Source organism: Pristis pectinata, chromosome 5 (genome assembly GCF_009764475.1).
Source record: "Pristis pectinata isolate sPriPec2 chromosome 5, sPriPec2.1.pri, whole genome shotgun sequence".
Lineage (NCBI taxonomy): Eukaryota > Metazoa > Chordata > Chondrichthyes > Rhinopristiformes > Pristidae > Pristis > Pristis pectinata.
Window position 1 is genome coordinate 116,171,802 of NC_067409.1, and position 18,216 is coordinate 116,190,017.

General features: G+C 41.8%; 1 protein-coding gene across 1 annotated transcript in view; it reads right to left on the bottom strand.

The window, feature by feature from the left end:
• The window catches only part of gpnmb (glycoprotein (transmembrane) nmb), a 52,741-nt gene that overhangs the window by 29,161 nt on the left and 5,364 nt on the right, over window positions 1-18,216 (bottom strand). Inside the window, exons 3-7 of the mRNA XM_052015407.1 lie at window positions 13,650-13,808; window positions 9,346-9,489; window positions 6,811-6,984; window positions 6,567-6,731; window positions 1,034-1,675 (exon numbers count right to left, since the gene is read on the bottom strand). Of these exons, the coding sequence (XP_051871367.1) occupies window positions 1,034-1,675; window positions 6,567-6,731; window positions 6,811-6,984; window positions 9,346-9,489; window positions 13,650-13,808 (1,284 nt within the window). The remainder of the gene's footprint in view (window positions 1-1,033; window positions 1,676-6,566; window positions 6,732-6,810; window positions 6,985-9,345; window positions 9,490-13,649; window positions 13,809-18,216) is intronic.

Below are 18,216 nucleotides of genomic sequence, written 5' to 3' on the forward strand. Positions count from 1 at the left end.
GTCTTGCACCTCCTGTCTTTCCCTAATCCTTCACTTTCCATCTCCTCCTTTCACCTCTCTCCTCATCCTAACCACCTTCCCACTTCCACCTTTAATTTTATCCCATTCCTGTTTACCACTCCCTTGCTTTGTTTCCTCCTCACTCCTGACTCTCATTCCTTGTCCTCACCACATCCTTCTCCTCCCCTCTGCTCCATCCCAGCACATTCTCACCACATCCCTCTCCTTCCACCATCATCCTCATTGCTTCTGTCCTGTTCACTTTCTTCCCTTCTCATCTTTGTCATCTTTCATCGGTCATTCTGACTTCTCACTTCTTCCTCTTAATTATCCCCATTTAATTCTACACATAATTATAACTCCCATATGTAACAATGTGGTAGGGTGATTAGCATTATAATAAAGTCTTGCGTCTGAGCTTCATACTAACTTGCATTTATAAATTTCAGTCTACATTTCTAATGGGAATGCTAAAGTAAGATTGTCCCACTACACTTCCAGTGTGGAGCCATAGTAGGTCCACAAGTTTTAAGTCTACACAGGTCGTTTCTATTACAGAAATAAAGGATCAGTAACAGAAATGTTAAAAAGGCAGAATGCATAACTTTAAAATGAGGACAAAATTAAATCTATTTGTTGAGCCCAGTTATGCCTTCTCTGGCCCAGGAAGACCAGACATGGCTCTGACTCACCATGGGCAATACTACTGGGAATAAAAATTATTATTTTAAGATATCATAAATAGTTGAGAACATTTGGAACTTTCAAACCTTGTGGTAAATTTCCTCTTTATCTACTATAACTTTGATAATAAACATGTTGAAATGCTGAAAAAAAATCACATAAATTTCATTTACGTAGCTTTCTCAGTGTCTTCTTTCAAAATTACAGTGTACCAGCAGAGAAACCTCTGCAGCAATGCAACTTCCTTTAATTGGTACCCAATAAACAAGAATTCTGAATTCCAAAATTTTTCTAAACAATACAATTTTGCACTATATTGATTCTTCAAAGAAAAAGAATCACGACTTACCATTTGTGGGGTCTGGACTGGTAGCAAGGCTCAAAGTAGTAGTAGAGTTCCATTCGGCAGTGACGCTCGATTCAGTTGCAGTGATTATTTCAGGTGTTGTAAGTGGGTCAGCTGTTGTGTTCAATTTTATTGTCGTGGTTGGTTCAGGGCTAGTGAACAGTTTGGTCATGGTAGTCAGTTTTGTTGTAGTAGTTGGTTCAGTCATGATGGTTGGTTTGGTTGTAGTGGTTGGTTCAGTTGTAGCAGTTGGTTCAGTTGTAATGATTTGTTTGGTTGAAGTGGGTGGCTTAATTGTAGTTGTTGGTTCAGTTGTGGGCGTCCATTCAGTTTTGGCAGTTGGTTCAGTTGTAGGGCTCAGTGTAGTTGGTATAGAATCACAAGAAACAGGGATGATTGCTTTAACAGTCAGCTTGGGATTGAACTGCCCTGTCTTGGTATAGTTGTGGATAACTGTTAAGCTTTTTGATAAAGATTCATACCCATCGCCAAACTTCCAACTATAGGATATGGCAGCATTTTTCAAATAATTGCTGGGATCATTGATTTTAACATCAAAGATGACATTTAAATCCTTTATGTAAACGTTATCAGTGGTATTGTGATTGTATTTTTGCGAAATCTGCACATAAATTGGAATGTGATCTGAAAAAGGGAATCACAATATATATTACATATTTTTCAGAATTAAGATTCATCAAAATATTTGTTTTGTGACAATTAACTATATTCAGGATGATTCCATTTGGCTGTGCACAATGATTTTAGGTGTCAACACTCCCTAATTCCATGTGTTTTTAGCCTGATCAAAGGTGTTAATGGATGGAATGCCCTGTGCGGCTCTGCAAAAACTACCAAACTTTCAGCCTTGTTTTGTAACACCTTCCTTTTTCATGTTGACATGAATGTCCTTGTACATATGTTGCTGACAGATAATGTGCAGGTGCAGCAAGCAATTAGGATAGTAAATGGTACATTGGCTTTTACTGCTCGAGGATTTGAAAGACGCCTTACTATCATTTTATAGGGCCTTCAAGAGACAATTTTCAATGCACTAAGTAAGGATACACTTACTATAAAGTGAGTGTAGCAATGATTCACCAGGCTAGTTCCTGGGATGATTGGTCTATCATATGATGAAAGATTGAGTAAGCTGGCTGCTGTTCTCTAGGGTTTAAAAGGATGAGTGATGACCTCATTGCAACGTACAGAATTCTTAAGATAAGATATCTTTATTAGTCACACGTACATCAAAACACACAGTGAAATGCATCTTTGCGTGGAATGTTCTGGGGGCAGCCCACAAGTGTCACCACGCTTCTGGTGCCAACATAGCAGGCCTACAACTTCCTAACCCATACGTCTTTGGAATGTGGGAGGAAACCGGAGCACCTGGAGGAAACCCACGCAGACACAGGGAGGACGTACAAACTCCTTACAGACAGCGGCCGGAATTGAACCTGGGTTGCTGACACTGTAATAGTGTTACGCTAACCGCTTCGTTACTGCGCCTGTCAAATAACAATATGTATGTTCAAAACCTAATTATTTTATTAAAATTTACTGCTGTCTCCAAAGTCACCACCACACCACTGATCAATACATTCCACAGACAATTGGGATTAGGAAGGCATCCATAGGAGCAAGAGGCATTCTTAAAGGAAAACAAATTACAGTGCAGGTTCTACATGGTTGCCATATGTTGCAAGCACAGAATATTTTCCAAGTGGTCTTTCATAGGTCTTTTGTAAGCTTAAATCAAAAAATTCAAATCATTGAAAAGTAGAAGCAGGAGTAGGCCCTTTGGTTCCTCATAGCTGCTTTGCCATAGCCAAGTTCATGGCTGATTTTTTCCTAGCTTTGCTTTTTTCACACCAACTGTAAATACTTCAATTTTGGTTTTTTTGGAAAAAATCCTCATATCTCCTCTAACTTATTCCTCACCTTTAAACTTCTTCTGGTTTTGGATGTCTCTGATATGGAGTAAAATTTCTCAATATCCACCCTAGCTATGCACCAACCCCACCCCCCCCCACCTCCCCACCACCCCAATCTCCTCAGCCCCAAGGGAAGGAGCCCATCCAGTCCCTCCTCATAACTGAAACATTTCATTCCAGGCAAAATCCTGGTGAGTCTCCTCTGAACCCTCTCCAGTGCATTCGCATCCTTTCTGTAGTGTGGGAACCAGAAGTGCATCTAATACTCCAACTGTGGCCTAATCAAAATTTTACATAGTTTTAACGTGACCTCCGTGCTCTTATATTCCAAGCCCTGGCTAATGAAGGCTAGCGTCCCGTATGCCTTCATCACCACCTTATTTACCTGTGCTGCCACCTTCAGGGATTGGAGGTTTAATAGGGTAGATACAGGAAGGGTGCCTAATCCTGGCTAATGGGTCTAAAACTGGGGGCCATGGTTATGAAATAAAGGTTAGGCCACTTAGGACAAAAGTAGGGAACTTACTACAACTGTGCAAAGCATTAGTGAGACCACATTTAGACCACTGTGTACAGTTTTGGTCCCCTTATTTTTATCTTTCAAGGCAGTTCAGACCTGTTCACTAGGTTAATGCCAGGAAAGGTTGAATGACTTGGGTCTGAACTAACTGGAATTTATAGAAAACCTTATTGGAAATTATAAGGTTCTTAGGGGTCTGACGGAATGTTCTCCAGGCTGCTCTGCGAGGTGAGGGAGGAGATTGCTGAGCCTTTGGCTAGGATCTTTGAATCCTCGCTGTCCACAGGAATAGTACCAGAGGATTAAACGGTGGCAAATGTTGTCCTCTTATTCAAAAAAGGAAGTAGGGATAGTCCAGGGAATTATAGACCAGTGAACCTTACGTCTGTGGTGGGCAAGCTGTTGGAAAGGATTCTTAGAGATAGGATCTATGGGCATTTGGAGAATCATGGTCTGATCAGGGACAGCCAGCATGGCTTTGTGAAGGGCAGATCATGTCTCACAAGCCTGGTAGTGTTCTTTGAGGAGGTGATCAGACAGATTGATGAGGGTAGCACTGTAGATGTGGTCTACATGGATTGTAGTAAGGCATTTGACAAGCTTCCACATGATAGGCTTCTTCAGAAGGTCAGAGGGCATGGGATCCAGGGAAGCTTGGCCATATAGATTCAGAATTGGCTTGCCTGTAGAAAGCAGAGGGTTGTGGTGGAGGGAGTGGATTCAGATTGGAGGGCTGTGACTAGCGGTGTCCCACAAGGATCGGTTCTAGGACCTCTTCGTGATTTTTATTAATAACTTAGATGGGGGGGGGGTAGAAGGGTGAGTTGGCAAGTTTGCAGACGACACAAAGGTTGGTGGTGTTGTGGATAGTGCAGAGGATTGTCGAAGATTGCAGAGGGACATTGATAGGATGCAGAGCTGGGCTGAGAAGTGGCAGATGGAGTTCAATCCGGAGAAGTGTGAGGTGGTACACTTTGGAAGGACAAACTCCAACCCAGAGTACAAAGTTAATGGCAGGATTCTGAGTAGGGTGGAGGAGCAGAGGCATCTAGGGGTCCATATCCACAGATCCCTGAAAGTTGCCTCACAGGTGGATAGGGTAGTTAAAAATACTTACGGGATGTTAGCTTTCATAAGTCGAGGGATCGAGTATTGAGTTTAAGAGCCGTGAGGTAATGATGCAGCATAAAACTCTGGTTAGGCCACACTTAGAGTACTGTGTCCAGTTCTGGTCGCCTCATTATAAGAAGGATGTGGAAGTGTTGGAAAGGGTGCAGAGGAGATTTACCAGGATGTTGCCTGATTTAGAGAGTATGCATTATGAGGAGAGACTAAGGGAGCTAGGGCTTTACTCTTTGGAGAGAAGGACGATGAGAGGAGACATGACAGAGGTGTACAAGATATTGAGAGGAATAGATAGAGTGGACAGCCAGCACCTCTTTTCCCAGGGCACCAACGCTTAATACAAGTAATGGGTGGGAAGTTCAAGGGAGATATCAGAGGAAGGTTTTTTACCCAGAGAGTGGTTGGGGCATGGAATGCACTGCCTGGGGCGGTGGTGGAGGCAGGTACATGGGTCAAATTCAAGAGATTACTAGGTAAGCATATGGAGGAACTTAAAATAGAGGGATATGTGGGAGGAAGGGGTTAGATAGGCTTAGGCGAAGTTTAAAGGTCGGCACAACATCGTGGGCCAAAGGGCCTGTATTGTGCTGTACTGTTCTATGTTCTATGTCTAGACTGGGTAAGTGCTGTAAGGATGTTCCCCTCATGTGCGTTAGGGTTAGAGTGGGACATAGTTTGAGAATAAGGGAGTGCCCATTTAAGACTGTGATGAGGGAGAATTTCTTTTCTCAAGTGATTGTGAATCTTTAGAATTCCTGGCCTCAGAAAGCTGTGTGGAGTCCGAATCCTCGAGTATATTTAAAGCTGGGATAGGTGGATATTTAATCAGTACGAGAATCAAAGGTTTTGAGGATAGGGCAGTGTACTGTTTATCTGAACTAATGTTAATTCAACACCGCCTCCCTATACTATGACTTCTACCAGCAGGAAAACCAGGGACAGTAATGCCACCAGTTCCAAATCCTACTTCAAATCACACGGTATTCTCACTTGGATATAAATTACTGATCAATCAATGTTTTTAGGTCAGAATCCTGGAACTTCTCATTAACACTATTGAACTTGCCTCAGAGCCAAATGGGGGCTTCCAGGGGAATGTTGGGTAGATCGTTCTGTTGGCCAGATTTGGGCCTCAGGCAGATTTTCATATTTCCTTTTGCCATTCATCCAGTGAGTCTACGTTGGCTTTTAGAGCAATCCCATCAATCCCTCTCACGCACCTGTTTTGCCGGAATCTATTCTCTTACACATGCCCATCAACACCATCCTTACTCTCCTATCGCTCACCCACACTAGGGGCAATTTACAGAAACCAATTAAACCAGTATCTCTCAAGTCCTCTTTCGGACAATTATGGGACAGCACATTTTTCTCCAGGTCACTCACCATCCTTCATTATTGTTGAATTCCTTCAACAATCAGACTACACTGTTTTAAGAAGGCAGTTCACCACCACCTTCTGGGCTTTGACTATAAATGCTGGCCTTACCAATTCCCTCAAAATTAAAGAAAGAAACATTTTAATTTAAATTTTGACACCATATTTACTGTTTTCTTTCATTCTGCTGTATTGTGCATGGGAGATATAAATTATTGATATGTAAGGTTTTCTTTGGGATAGAAACAGAAGAGAAAGAATGCAGAGGAGAGAAAGAGATTCAGTAAATCTCCCATTGGCTATTGGAGCTGGAATGTACACTCTGGGTAAATTGTAATATTTGGTCCTGTGTTCTTATAGTTTCCAATATCTTCACAATGGTTATTTGCAGCCTTGGACAGAAAGCCTTACAAAAATTAATGAAAAATGGATGTAATTCCTCTCTAGTTTTAAATGCTCCATTTACAATTTGGTCTACACATACCTCATGTGAACTCCAGCCTCTTTCATTACATAAGCAGAATATCTTACATTATTGAACTCAATAACCCATAGATACTGACATCACAATCTCACCTGTAACAGTGTATGGGTCACTTGCCATTGCAACAGGGATGTATTTTCTTCTATGATGATCTCTTCGATAGACAAATACTTCCATCATATGGTCACCAAGAGTGATGTTGGTTGTATTGATTGAAAGGGTCATACTGGTGCCCCCGGTTCTTTGATAGTATTGGCCTAAATTTGAAACAAATTTAGGTAGGAGATTTTCTTAAGGAAATATCTTGACACTTGAAGGAAATGCTATTGTACTGACCTTGCGTGTGCCAAATATAAACAAAATTTCTGCGTCTCCAGTCCAATTGTCTGGGAAACATTTGACCATCTGGGAAGACACTACATTTAGAAAATTTGGTGCAGTTGAACCAACCATAGTCGTCAATCCAGGAAGTCCAGTTATACACATATTGGCCCGGAAAGAATGAAGATACTGGAAAATAAACACTTTCATTAGTACCATTCATGTGTCATCTTTAGAAATCTGCACACACCTTCCACTAAAACAGAAAATTACCCTTTAGATTTCCATGTGACAGAAAAGTTATGAGTTGTCACAAATCATGTTTTTATCATTAGGATATAATCACTGAATACCTACAAAATAATTTTTTAGATCATAAAAGTTTCATTATAACAAATAAGAAATAGGAGTTACTGAGAAATTACACTGTACTTCTATTGAATAACAATATCATACTATAATTTTCAATCCCTTTGTATATACTGTATCAGAGTATGATTAACCATCTGAGGACTACCCACTGCTGATTACAGTACACTCATAAATATGCCTCCCAGATTAATCATTTCCAAATCACATTATCCTTCAATATTTTGCATCAAACTAATCAGCAGTGTGGAGTATAAAACTGATGTCATGTGGGCCACTGACCATTGCTCACGTTATTACCTGAAGACTCATATTTGTCCTTAAGGGAAAATAGATGTGATTTGGTCTTCCATTCTCAGGTGCCAAGATGGTCTTACTTGCCACAATTGTCAAGAGCAGACCTAATTGATAGATCAGTGGTCCCACTGCCATTAGAATTAATTGACTGACTACAAAAAAAAATTAACAATTTGGCTGCAAAAGGCAGTGAGAGTTGAGGTTATAAGATGCAGGACCTTTTCAGTAGGTCCCCATAAGTACACTCATTCCTGACTGACAATTTAAGTGCCTTGGTCACTTATCTGTTGCTGAGATTGTTTGATGCCTGACCTGCGATTTAGTTTGCCTGTGCTGGGAAAGGTAACTATTGGTATGTACAAAGAACGTCATTATGAATAATAATATTTTCCCTCTGTTACTAAGGTGTTGAGACCACTTTCCACTTCAAGTTGCTCCTATAGTTTGCTTAGCCAATGCTCCGGGGTCACTCTCAATGTAACAGGCACATCCAGCTAATTATTGAACATACAGGTGAAAGAATATTCCTTTAAAATTGCACCATTTAAAATCTAAATTAGACCGGGAAAACCACAGCCAGAGAAACTTTCTGTGGTATTGGCCAGCAACAGACAAAGTGTGCTCATTGAGCAGTTCTATAAACTTGGGACACTTATGAACATTCATACGTTCATATGAAAGATAAATAAGCACTGACACTCGATGCAGTTGTTGCTAATGATCAGTAATTTATTGGTCCAGATTTGGTTGGAGCAGGACACCTTGCAACTGTTAATTTTTATGTTAACAATGTTATGTTAATTAATGTTAACTGTTAACTTTAACTTATAATTTTTTATTTTGTCAGATTCATTTTCAGGATATGGACATTGCCAGAAAGGCCAGCCTTTATTCCACATCCTCATGCTCTTTGAGAAAGTGATGGTGAGCCTCTGCAGTCCTTCTGGTGAAGGCACTGCAAGTGAGGATAGTGTGTGATCGGACTGCGACCTGTGGTAGTGACGGTTCCAATGCACCTTCTGCCCTGCACTTTTTGATGGCAGAAGCTGTAGGTTCAGGAAAAGCTCTCGGAGAAGGTGAAAGGTCAGGTATTGCACCTTCTGGGGTTGCATGGAAAAGTGCCACAGGATGGGAGTACTAGGTGGGGGCCGAAGTGAGGGCCAGGAAGTCACAAAAGGTGCAATCCCTTTGAAATGTTGAAAGGAACGGGGAGTGGAATATCTATCTGGTAGTGGCAACTTCTCCTCCCCTCACCCAGCCACACCACAGGTCTCCAGCGTGAGGGCTGTTGTGATGCAAGCAACAACCTATTCTACAAGGACTCTTCCTCATTCTTTGTAAGTTGTTGACTTTATTAAAAGACACAAGGATTTGGACCTCACTGCACTTCTCCAATACTACTTTATTCGATGAATTTCTTAGATAAAGCTTTTAGTTTGCATTTTGTTAGCCACTATGAATACATTGGCCCATTATTTCCATTCTGTAATTTATTTTTAATTACTGGTAATCAGGATAATTTGTAGAATTGCCCAAGAGGCTTAAACATTAAAAATTATAAAATCCCTTTAATAGACAAAGGTCAGTGTTTCAAGTCATTTTTAATCTGCATTCTCAGGTGTTAGAGAATGTCCGTTACAAAACTAACTCCCATAGATTTATGGATTTTGATATATTCTAGAAAAATAGAAAATTTGACCTTGTATTTGAGATGAATTATCACAGTGTTGCTCAAAGCTTGCAGGCTATGAAGTGTGGCACCAAGGTGCCAGAGCTCTGACAGCACTTTTCTTGAACAACCCAAATAGATTGTTTGAAGCCACTGACATTGATCACACGTTTATTGTATACAGTATTTACATTACATATGAAGTGTAAATTTACCATTTTTGCAGTTTAAATCATAAATGATGTCACCACTGTCATCCTCCTTTTGACACCTTGGTAACTTTAGCACCAGACTGAACGTTATATTCGCTCTCACCAGAGTAGGTCCGTCATTCCCCAAGTGAGCCACAACCTTTCCTCCTGAAAGATAAGACAAATGGATCAAAACAGGGAGATCCACCCAGATAGGATGCCAGAGAATACTAAAATATTTTAGCATTAATTGTGAATGTGCATAGCAAAACATTATTTAGCTTTATCCTGTCAGGACTATTCAGTTTAAAGATGAGCAGAATTGCAAAATTAAGGAATTGGGACTGCATCAGAAAGTTCAATTCATCAGATTTTCCAAAAGATTTATAACCCAAAGTAATCATTCTTGTATTGAAAATTAAGCCAAGTAATTAATTTGTATATTGATGCTACTTTTGTGAACCTAAAAGATCAGAGAATCAGTTACATCATTAGTTACATCATTACAAAATATTAAACAAGAAGACATATTTTGCAGGGATATATCTTATGCTCTAGTTACTCCTCAGGTGATTGCCAGATAGCCTTGCATATGGTAATACAGGGATCTGGTGCTTCTTATATCATCACTTCCAAGAAACTGGGTTCAGCCTCAGGCATTATCCATTCAGGATTCCTGACATGTGTGAACCCTAAGAAGCAACAGCAAACAAAAATATAGATCTGTATTTATCTGATGCGGAGCCAGGAGGAATAGTGATGGTCCACCGGCCCTATAGCACTCCTATTGACCAATGCCAGCCACTATAGTCCTGTTTCCTAAGCACATACTTGGAATCTGCTAAAAGTGAGGGAAGTGGTCCAAAATTCAGGTGGTTGCTACGGTGGTTGTGAAGAAACAACAGGAGGTGACAGTTCATTTGAATTAGTAACGTAAGACCCAAGGTCCAATTTCAAGACAGACTGCTAGTTGGGGTCTGAATGCTTGTGTAGCACTAGTTCTGGGCCTGAAGTGGACCCAGACAAATTTCTATTCCAGTACGTATAAGCTACCGAATGAATATAAAGCCATCACCCAAACTTTAATTCTTCCTTAACACAATTAATGCAAATGCCTTTGTATTAAGACCCTATAATTGACTGCAGCATTGTCAAAAAAATAAATAGCAAACATATAAATGTTACAAAATGTGACTGCCACTTTGTGATTTACTTGTTATTGCAAAATTGTGAAAGAATATTAAGAAAATTCAACAATTATTGTTTTACTATTAGTACCTAAGCTAACTAGGTAAATCCTTGGTTTAAGTTACTGGCAATTCTTGGTTTTAATATAAGTCAAATTGTTTTACTATGTTAAAATATATAATTATGAAGACCTCTAAAACTCTTTAGCTCTGTTTATTTGTCATAATTTTATTTATATAAAGATATTATCTTGCAGCGTGAGAAGTAACACATTTCCAAAAAAGTGGCTGTGATTACTTACTTACACGAATGTTTTAATGTGCACATTTAACTTTGCAAAGTAACCTGTAGACCAAGCATAGAGTCAAAGAGCACTACAGCACAAAACAGGCCCTTCAGTCCATCTAGTCCATGCTGACCCAATCTTCTGCCAAGTCCCATGTACCTGCAACTGGACCATATCCCTCCAAACCTCTCCCATCCATGCACCTATCCAAACTTCTCTTAAATGTTACAATTGAACCCGCATCCACCACTTCCACTGGCAGCTCATTCCACACTCGCACCTCCCTCTGAGTGAAGAAGTTCCCCCTCAAATTCCCCTTAAATATTTCACCTTTCACCCTATACCTATGTCCTCTAGTTCTAGTCTCACCCAACCTCGGGGGAAAGCCCTGCATGCATTCACCCTATCTATACCCTTCATAATTTTGTATACCTCTATAAGATCTCCCCTCATTCTCCTGCGCTCCAGGGAATAAAGTCCTAACCTATTCAACTTTTCCCTGTAACTCAGGTTCTCAAGTCCCGGCAACGTGCTTGTAAATTTTCTCTGCACTCTTTCAAGCTTATTGATATCCTTCCTGTAGGTAGGTGACCAGAACTGCACACAATATTGGTATTGGTATTGGTTTATTATTGTCACTTGTACCGAGGTACAGTGAAAAGCTTGTCTTACAAACCGATCGTACAGGTCAATGCATTACACAGTGCAGTTACATTGAATTAGTATATAGCGCATTGATGTAGTACAAGTAAAAACAATAACAGTACAGAGTAAAGTGTCACAGCTACAGAGAAAGTGCAGTGCAATAAGGTGCAAGGTCACAACAAGTGACGTGAGGTCATAGTCCATCTCATTGTATAAGGGGACTGTTCAATAGTCTTATCACAGTGGGGTAGAAGCTGTCCTTAAGTCTGGTGGCACGTGCCCTCAGGCTCCTGTATCTTTTACCTGACGGAAGAGGAGAGAAGAGAGAATGTCCCGGGTGGGTGGGGTCTTTGATTATGCTGGCTGCTACACCAAGACAACGAGAGGTAAAGACAGAGTCCAAGGAGGGGAGGCTGGTGTCCGTGATGCACTGGGCTGTGTCCACAACTCTCTGCAGCTTCTTGCGGTTTTGGGCATAGCAGTTGCCGTACCAAGCCGTGATACATCCAGATGGGATGCTTTCTATGGTGCATCGGTAAAAGTTGGTGAGAGTCAACGGGGACAAACCAAATTTCTTTAGCCTCCTGAGGAAGCAGAGGCGCTGGTGAGCTTTCTTGGCCGTGGCATCTACGTGATTTGACCAGGACAGGCTGTTGGTGATGTTCAGTCCCAGGAACTTGAAGCTGTCAATCCTCTCGACCTCAGTACCATTGATGTAGACAGGTGCATGTACACCGCCCCCTTTCCTGAAGTCTAAATTCACCTCACCAACTTCTTGTACAACTTCAACATAATATCCCAACTCCTGTACTCAATGCCCTGATTTATGAAGGCAAAAGTGCCAAAAGCTCTCTTTACAACCCTATCTACCTGTGATGCCACTTTCAAGGACCTATAGATCTGTATTCCCAGGTCCCTTTATTCTACCGCACACCTCCCATTTGCTGTGTAAGTCCTACCCTGGTTTGTCCTCCCAACACCTCACACGTGTCTGCATTAAATTCCATCTGCCATTTTTCAGCCCATTTTCCTAGCTAGTCAAGATCACACCGCAAGCTTTAATAGCCTTCCTCACTGTTCACTACACCCCCAATCTTAGTGTCATCTGCAAATTTGCTGATCTAGTTCAGCACATTATCATCTAAATCATTAATATAGATGATAACAACGGACCCAGCACCAATCCCTGTGGCACACTACTAGTCACAGGCCTCCAGTCAGAGAAACAAATGTCTACTACCACTCTCTGGCTTCTCCCGCTAAGCCAATGTTGAATCCAATTGGCTACCTCATTGTGAATGCCAGGTACTTAACCTTCTGGAGCAGCCTCCCATGCGGGACTTTGTCAAAGGCCTTGCTAAAGTCCATGCTAAAGTCCATGTAGACAACGTCCACCGCCCATCCCTCATTGACCTTCTTGATAGCCTCCTCGAAAAACTCTATAAGATTGGTTAGACATGACCTACCACGCACAAAGCCATGTTGATTATCCCTAATCATGCCCTGTCTATCCAAATACTTTTCAATCCTGTCCCTTAGAATACCTTCCAATAATTTACCCGCAGACTGTTTGTTGCTCCAAACTGCTGCACTAGTGAGCCCAATATCCATCATATTCATTTTATAAATTATGTCTGATCATTGGTTTATTAGGGTAGTTTGTAAAATTGTCTATGAAGCTTAAAACATTCAAAATTATGAATTACTATTTGTACCATTAACAGACAAGTGTCCAAGTTTCAAATCATCTTTTAATCTGCGAGAGAATGAAACAAAACAAATTTCTATAGATTCACCTTTTTTTCTGGAAAAATAGTAAATGGAGATTAATCACAGCATGATCCCACATAAACTACAAAGTGCCTAATGCAGGGTTTCAATCCCAAACATCAACATTTCTTTCCCCCCACAGATGCTGCTTGACCCATTGAGTTCCTCCAGCAGATTGTTTGTTGCTCCAAAGTGCTGCACTAGTCATTCCAATATCCATCATTGCAGAAGCACCCATTTCCAGCATCACTTATCACAAGATGTCGAATATGGAGTGTGGAGAAGCTTATTCAATATGAATTCAGTGGAATCAGAGGTGGAAGGCATTAATTCTCCTGAACTATGTTGCATTATAAGACTGCATGAGGAAGAGTCAATGAGCAAAAGTAAGGCACACATGATAGAAGGTAAGGTACAAGTTACTAGATCACATGCTTACCTTTCCAGCAGCTTTTCCACTGGACGTCATTCTTCTTCCAGTGAGGGTAGAGTTGCTCGTTCCAGACATTTTTGTCAGAGAGCCATCCAGCGAGATGACTAGAATGCAGCGAGGATGATAATTTACCAGGATGATAATGAGTGAATACATCTCGGAAACCTGAGATAAAGCAATACTATCAGCCATTCTGGAAGATCACTTATTTCATCAGCCGAAAACTAAGCAAAGCTAAGCAAATGAGTGGACATTGTAAGATTTGTATAAGACAGATGTGATAAGATTAGAGAGTTCAGTTGTCTCAGCACGGTACAGTGGGATTGCTGTAGATGTTAGACCAGAGCCCGGTCATTCTTTAGACATAAAAAGAACAAGGAGATTAATCCTATTGCACACACCTAGTGCTCATCCCTCAATCAATACCATATCGTCAAGAAAAAGTGAAAAAAAAACCTGTGGATACTGGAAATAAGACCATAAGACATAGGAGCAGAATTAGGCCAGCCAGCCATTCGAGTCTGCTCCGCCATTCAATCATGGCTGATTTATTTTTCCCTCTCAACCACATTCTCCTGCCTCCTCCCCGTAACATTTGACGCCCTTGCTAATCAAGAACCTATCAACCTCCTCTTTAAATATACCCAATGACTTGGCCTCCACAGCCGTCTGTGGCAATGAATTCTACAGATTCACCACCCTCTGGCTGAAGAAATTCCTCCTCATCTCTGTTCTAAAGGGACGTCCTTCTATTCTGAGGCTGTGTCCTCTGGTTCTGGACTCTGCCACTACTGGAAACATCCTCTCCACGTCCACTCTATCCACCTTTCAAAATTCGGTCCGTTTCATTGAGATCCCCCCTCATCCTTCTAAACTCCAGTGAGTACAGGCCCAGAGCCATCAAACGCTCCTCATACATTAACCCTTTCATTCCTGGGATCATTCTTGTAAACCTCCTCTGGACCCTCTCCAATGCCAGCACATCCTTCCTTAGATATGGTGCCCAAAACTGCTCACAATACTCCAAATGTGGTCTGACCAATGCCTCATAAAGCCTCAGCATTACATCCTTGCTTTTATATTCTAGTCCTCTCGAAATGAATGCGAACATTGCATTTGCCTTCCTTACTACTGATTCAACCTGCAAGTTAACCTTCAGGGAATCCTGCACTAGGACTCCCAAATCCCTTTTCTCCTCCGATTTCTGAATTCACTCCCCATTTAGAAAATAGTCTACACCTTTATTCCTTCTACCAAAGTGCATGACCGTACACTTCCCTACGCTGTATTCCATCTACCACTTCTTTCCCCATTCTCCCAACCTGTCCAAGTTCTTCCGCAGACTCCCTGCTTCCTCAACACTACCTGCCCCTCCATCCATTTTCGTATCATATGCAAACTTGGCCACAAATCCCTCAATCCCGTCATCCTGATCATTAACATATAATGTGAACAGTATTGGATCCAAAACCGACCCCTGGGGAACACTAGTCACCCGCAGCCAACCAGGAAAGGCCCCCTTTATTCCCACTCTTTGCCTTCTGCCAGTCAGCCAATCTTCTAGCCATGCTGGTACCTTTCCTGTAATACCACAGGTCCTATCTTGATTAGCAGCCTCATGTGCAGCACCTTGTCAAAGGCCTTCTGAAAATCTAAGTAAACAGCATCCACTGACTCTGCTTTGTCTATCCTGCCTGTTACTTCCTCAAAGAATTCTAACAGATTTGTCAGACAAGATCTCCACTTAAGGAAACCATGCTGACTTCGGCCTACTTTATCATGAGCTTCCAAGTACCCCAAAACTTCATCCTTAATAATGGACTCTAACATTTTACCAACCACTGAAGTCAGGCTAATTGGCCTATAATTTCCTGTCTTTTGCCTCCCTCTCTTCTTAAAGAGTGAAGTGACATTTGCAATTTTCCAGTCCTCTGGAACCATGCCAGAATCTAGTGATTCTTGAAAGATCACTTCTAATGCCTCCACAATCTCTTCAGCTACCTCTTTCAGAACCCTGGAGTGTAGTCCATCTGGTTCAGGTGACTTATCTACCTTCAGACTTATCAATTTCCCAAGAACCTTCTCCTTAGTAATTTCTTTGAACAAAGAACATTTCTTTGTTCCCCATTGCTATCTCTCCAGCACCATTTTCCAGTGGTCCGATGTGCACACTTGCCTCTTTTTTACTCTTTATATATCTGAAAAAACATTTGGTATCCTCGTTTACATTATTGGCTAGCTTACCTTTATATTTCATCTTTTCTCCCTTTATTGCTTTTTAGTTGCCTTCTGTTGTATTTTTTTAAAAGCTTCCCACTAATTTTTGCAATATTGTATGCCCTCTCTTTTGCTTTTATGCTGTCTTTGACTTCCCTTGTCAGCCACAGTTGCCTCATCCTCCCTTTAGAATGCTGCTGCTTCTTTGGGATGAACTGATCTTGTGTCTTCCGAATTACTCCCAGAAACTCCTGCCATTGCTGCTCTACCATCATCCCTGCCAGGGTCCCCTTCCAATCAACTTCAGCCAGCTCCTCTCTCATGCCTCTGTAGTTACCTTTACTCAACTGTAATACCGATACATCCAATTCTCTCTCAAACTGCAGGGTGAATTCTATCATATTATGATCACTGCCTCTTAAGGGTTCCTTTACCTTAAGCTCCCTAATCAAATTGCACAACACCAAATCCAGAATTGCCTTTTCCCTAGTGGGCTTGATCACAAGTTGCTCTAAAAAGCCATCTCGTAGGCATTCTACAAATTCCTTCTCTTGGGATCCAGTACCAACCTGAGTTTCTCAATCTACCTGCATATTGAAATCCCCCTGGACCACCGTAACATTGCCCTTTTTACATGCCTTTTCTATCTCTTGTTGTAATTTGTACCCCACGTCCTGGCTACGAGTCAGAGGCCTGTATATAGTTCCCATCGGGGTCTTTTTACCCTTGCAGTTTCTTAACTCTACCCACAAGGATTCGACATCTTCTGATCCTATGTCACTTCTTGCCAAGGATTTGATTTCATTTTTTACCAGCAGAGCCACCCCACCCCCTCTGCCCACCTGCCTGTCTTTTCGATAGGATGTGAATCCTTGGATGTTTGGCTCCCAGCTGTGATCTTATTTCAGCCCCAACTTTGTGATGCCCACAACATATCTGCCAATTCCTAACTGCGTTATGAGCTAATATACCTTATTTCGTATACTGCGTGCATTCAAATATAACACCTTCAGTCCTGCATTCATCAATCTTCTCAAATTTGTCTCATTGTTGCCTGAAGTTAAATTCTTATCCCATTTTAAACTTTGTCTTATTCTTTATTCCAGAGACTTCAGTAACCTCTCCTGCACACTCCTTCCTTCTCCTTTACTTTATCCATACTCTTCTAATATGTTGAACCCACTCCCCCCCCCCCACTAGTTAGTTTAAAGCCCTATCTACAGCCCTAGTTATGTGATTCACCAGGACCCTGGTCCCAGTGTAGTTCAGGTGGAGCTCGTCCCATCAGAACAGCTCCCTCCTTCCCCAATACTGGTGCCAATGTCCCATGGATTCAAACACACTTCTCCCACACCAAACTCGCTGATCTTATTTACCCTGTGCCAATTTGCACGTGGCTCAGGCATCAATCCAGAGAATATTACCTTTTTGGTGCTTTTTAATTTAGTCCCTAGCTGCTCAAGCTCCCTCAGCAGAACCTCTTCCTTGTTCTACCTGCGTTGTTGGTACCCACATGGACCACGACAACTGGATCTTCCCCCCCCCCCATTCCAAATTCCTCTGCAGATCAGATGAGATGTCCCAAACCCAGGCACCAAGCAGAAGACACAGCCGTCAGGACTCTTGATCCTTGTGACAGAAAATTGTCTATTCCCCTGACAATACTGTCCCCAATCACAACTACATTTCTCTTCTCTCCCCCCTCTCCCCCTGAACCACGACGCCACGGTTCGGTTGCTCATCCTTACTACAGCCCCCACTCTCATCCACACAGGGAGCAAGAATCTCAGACCTGTTGGACAAGCTCAAGGGCTGAGGCTCCTCCAGCACTACCTCTTGGATTCCCCTACCTGCCTCACTCACAGTCACACCCTCTTGTCCCTGACCACAGACCAAATTTGAAGTAGTTAATCCAATGGGTGTGACTGCTCCTGAAACACAGTGTCCAGGTAACTCTCCCCCTCCCTGATGCATAACAGTGTTTGAAGCTCAGATTCCAGGTCATCAATCTTGAGCCTGAGTTCCTTGAGCAACCAACACTTGCTGCAGGTGTGGTCACCAGGAACCACAAAGGGGTCCACTAGCTCCCATATCATGCAGCTACAACACACCAGCTTATCCTGCATCCCTACTTTATTAATTTAGTTATAATTTGATGTCTTTTTATTTAACTACTGTAAAAAACCTTCCCTGTTCTTACCTGCAACTCATCTGTGCCTCCTCACTGAAGCATCTTGAGCCAAAGCCTCAGATACACGGCCCCACTGTCACTGTCAAAAAGCTGCTCTGCTTTACCCTACCTTCCTTTTATTGGCTGAGTTCCCACACACTTAGCCAATCACACAACTTAAAATAA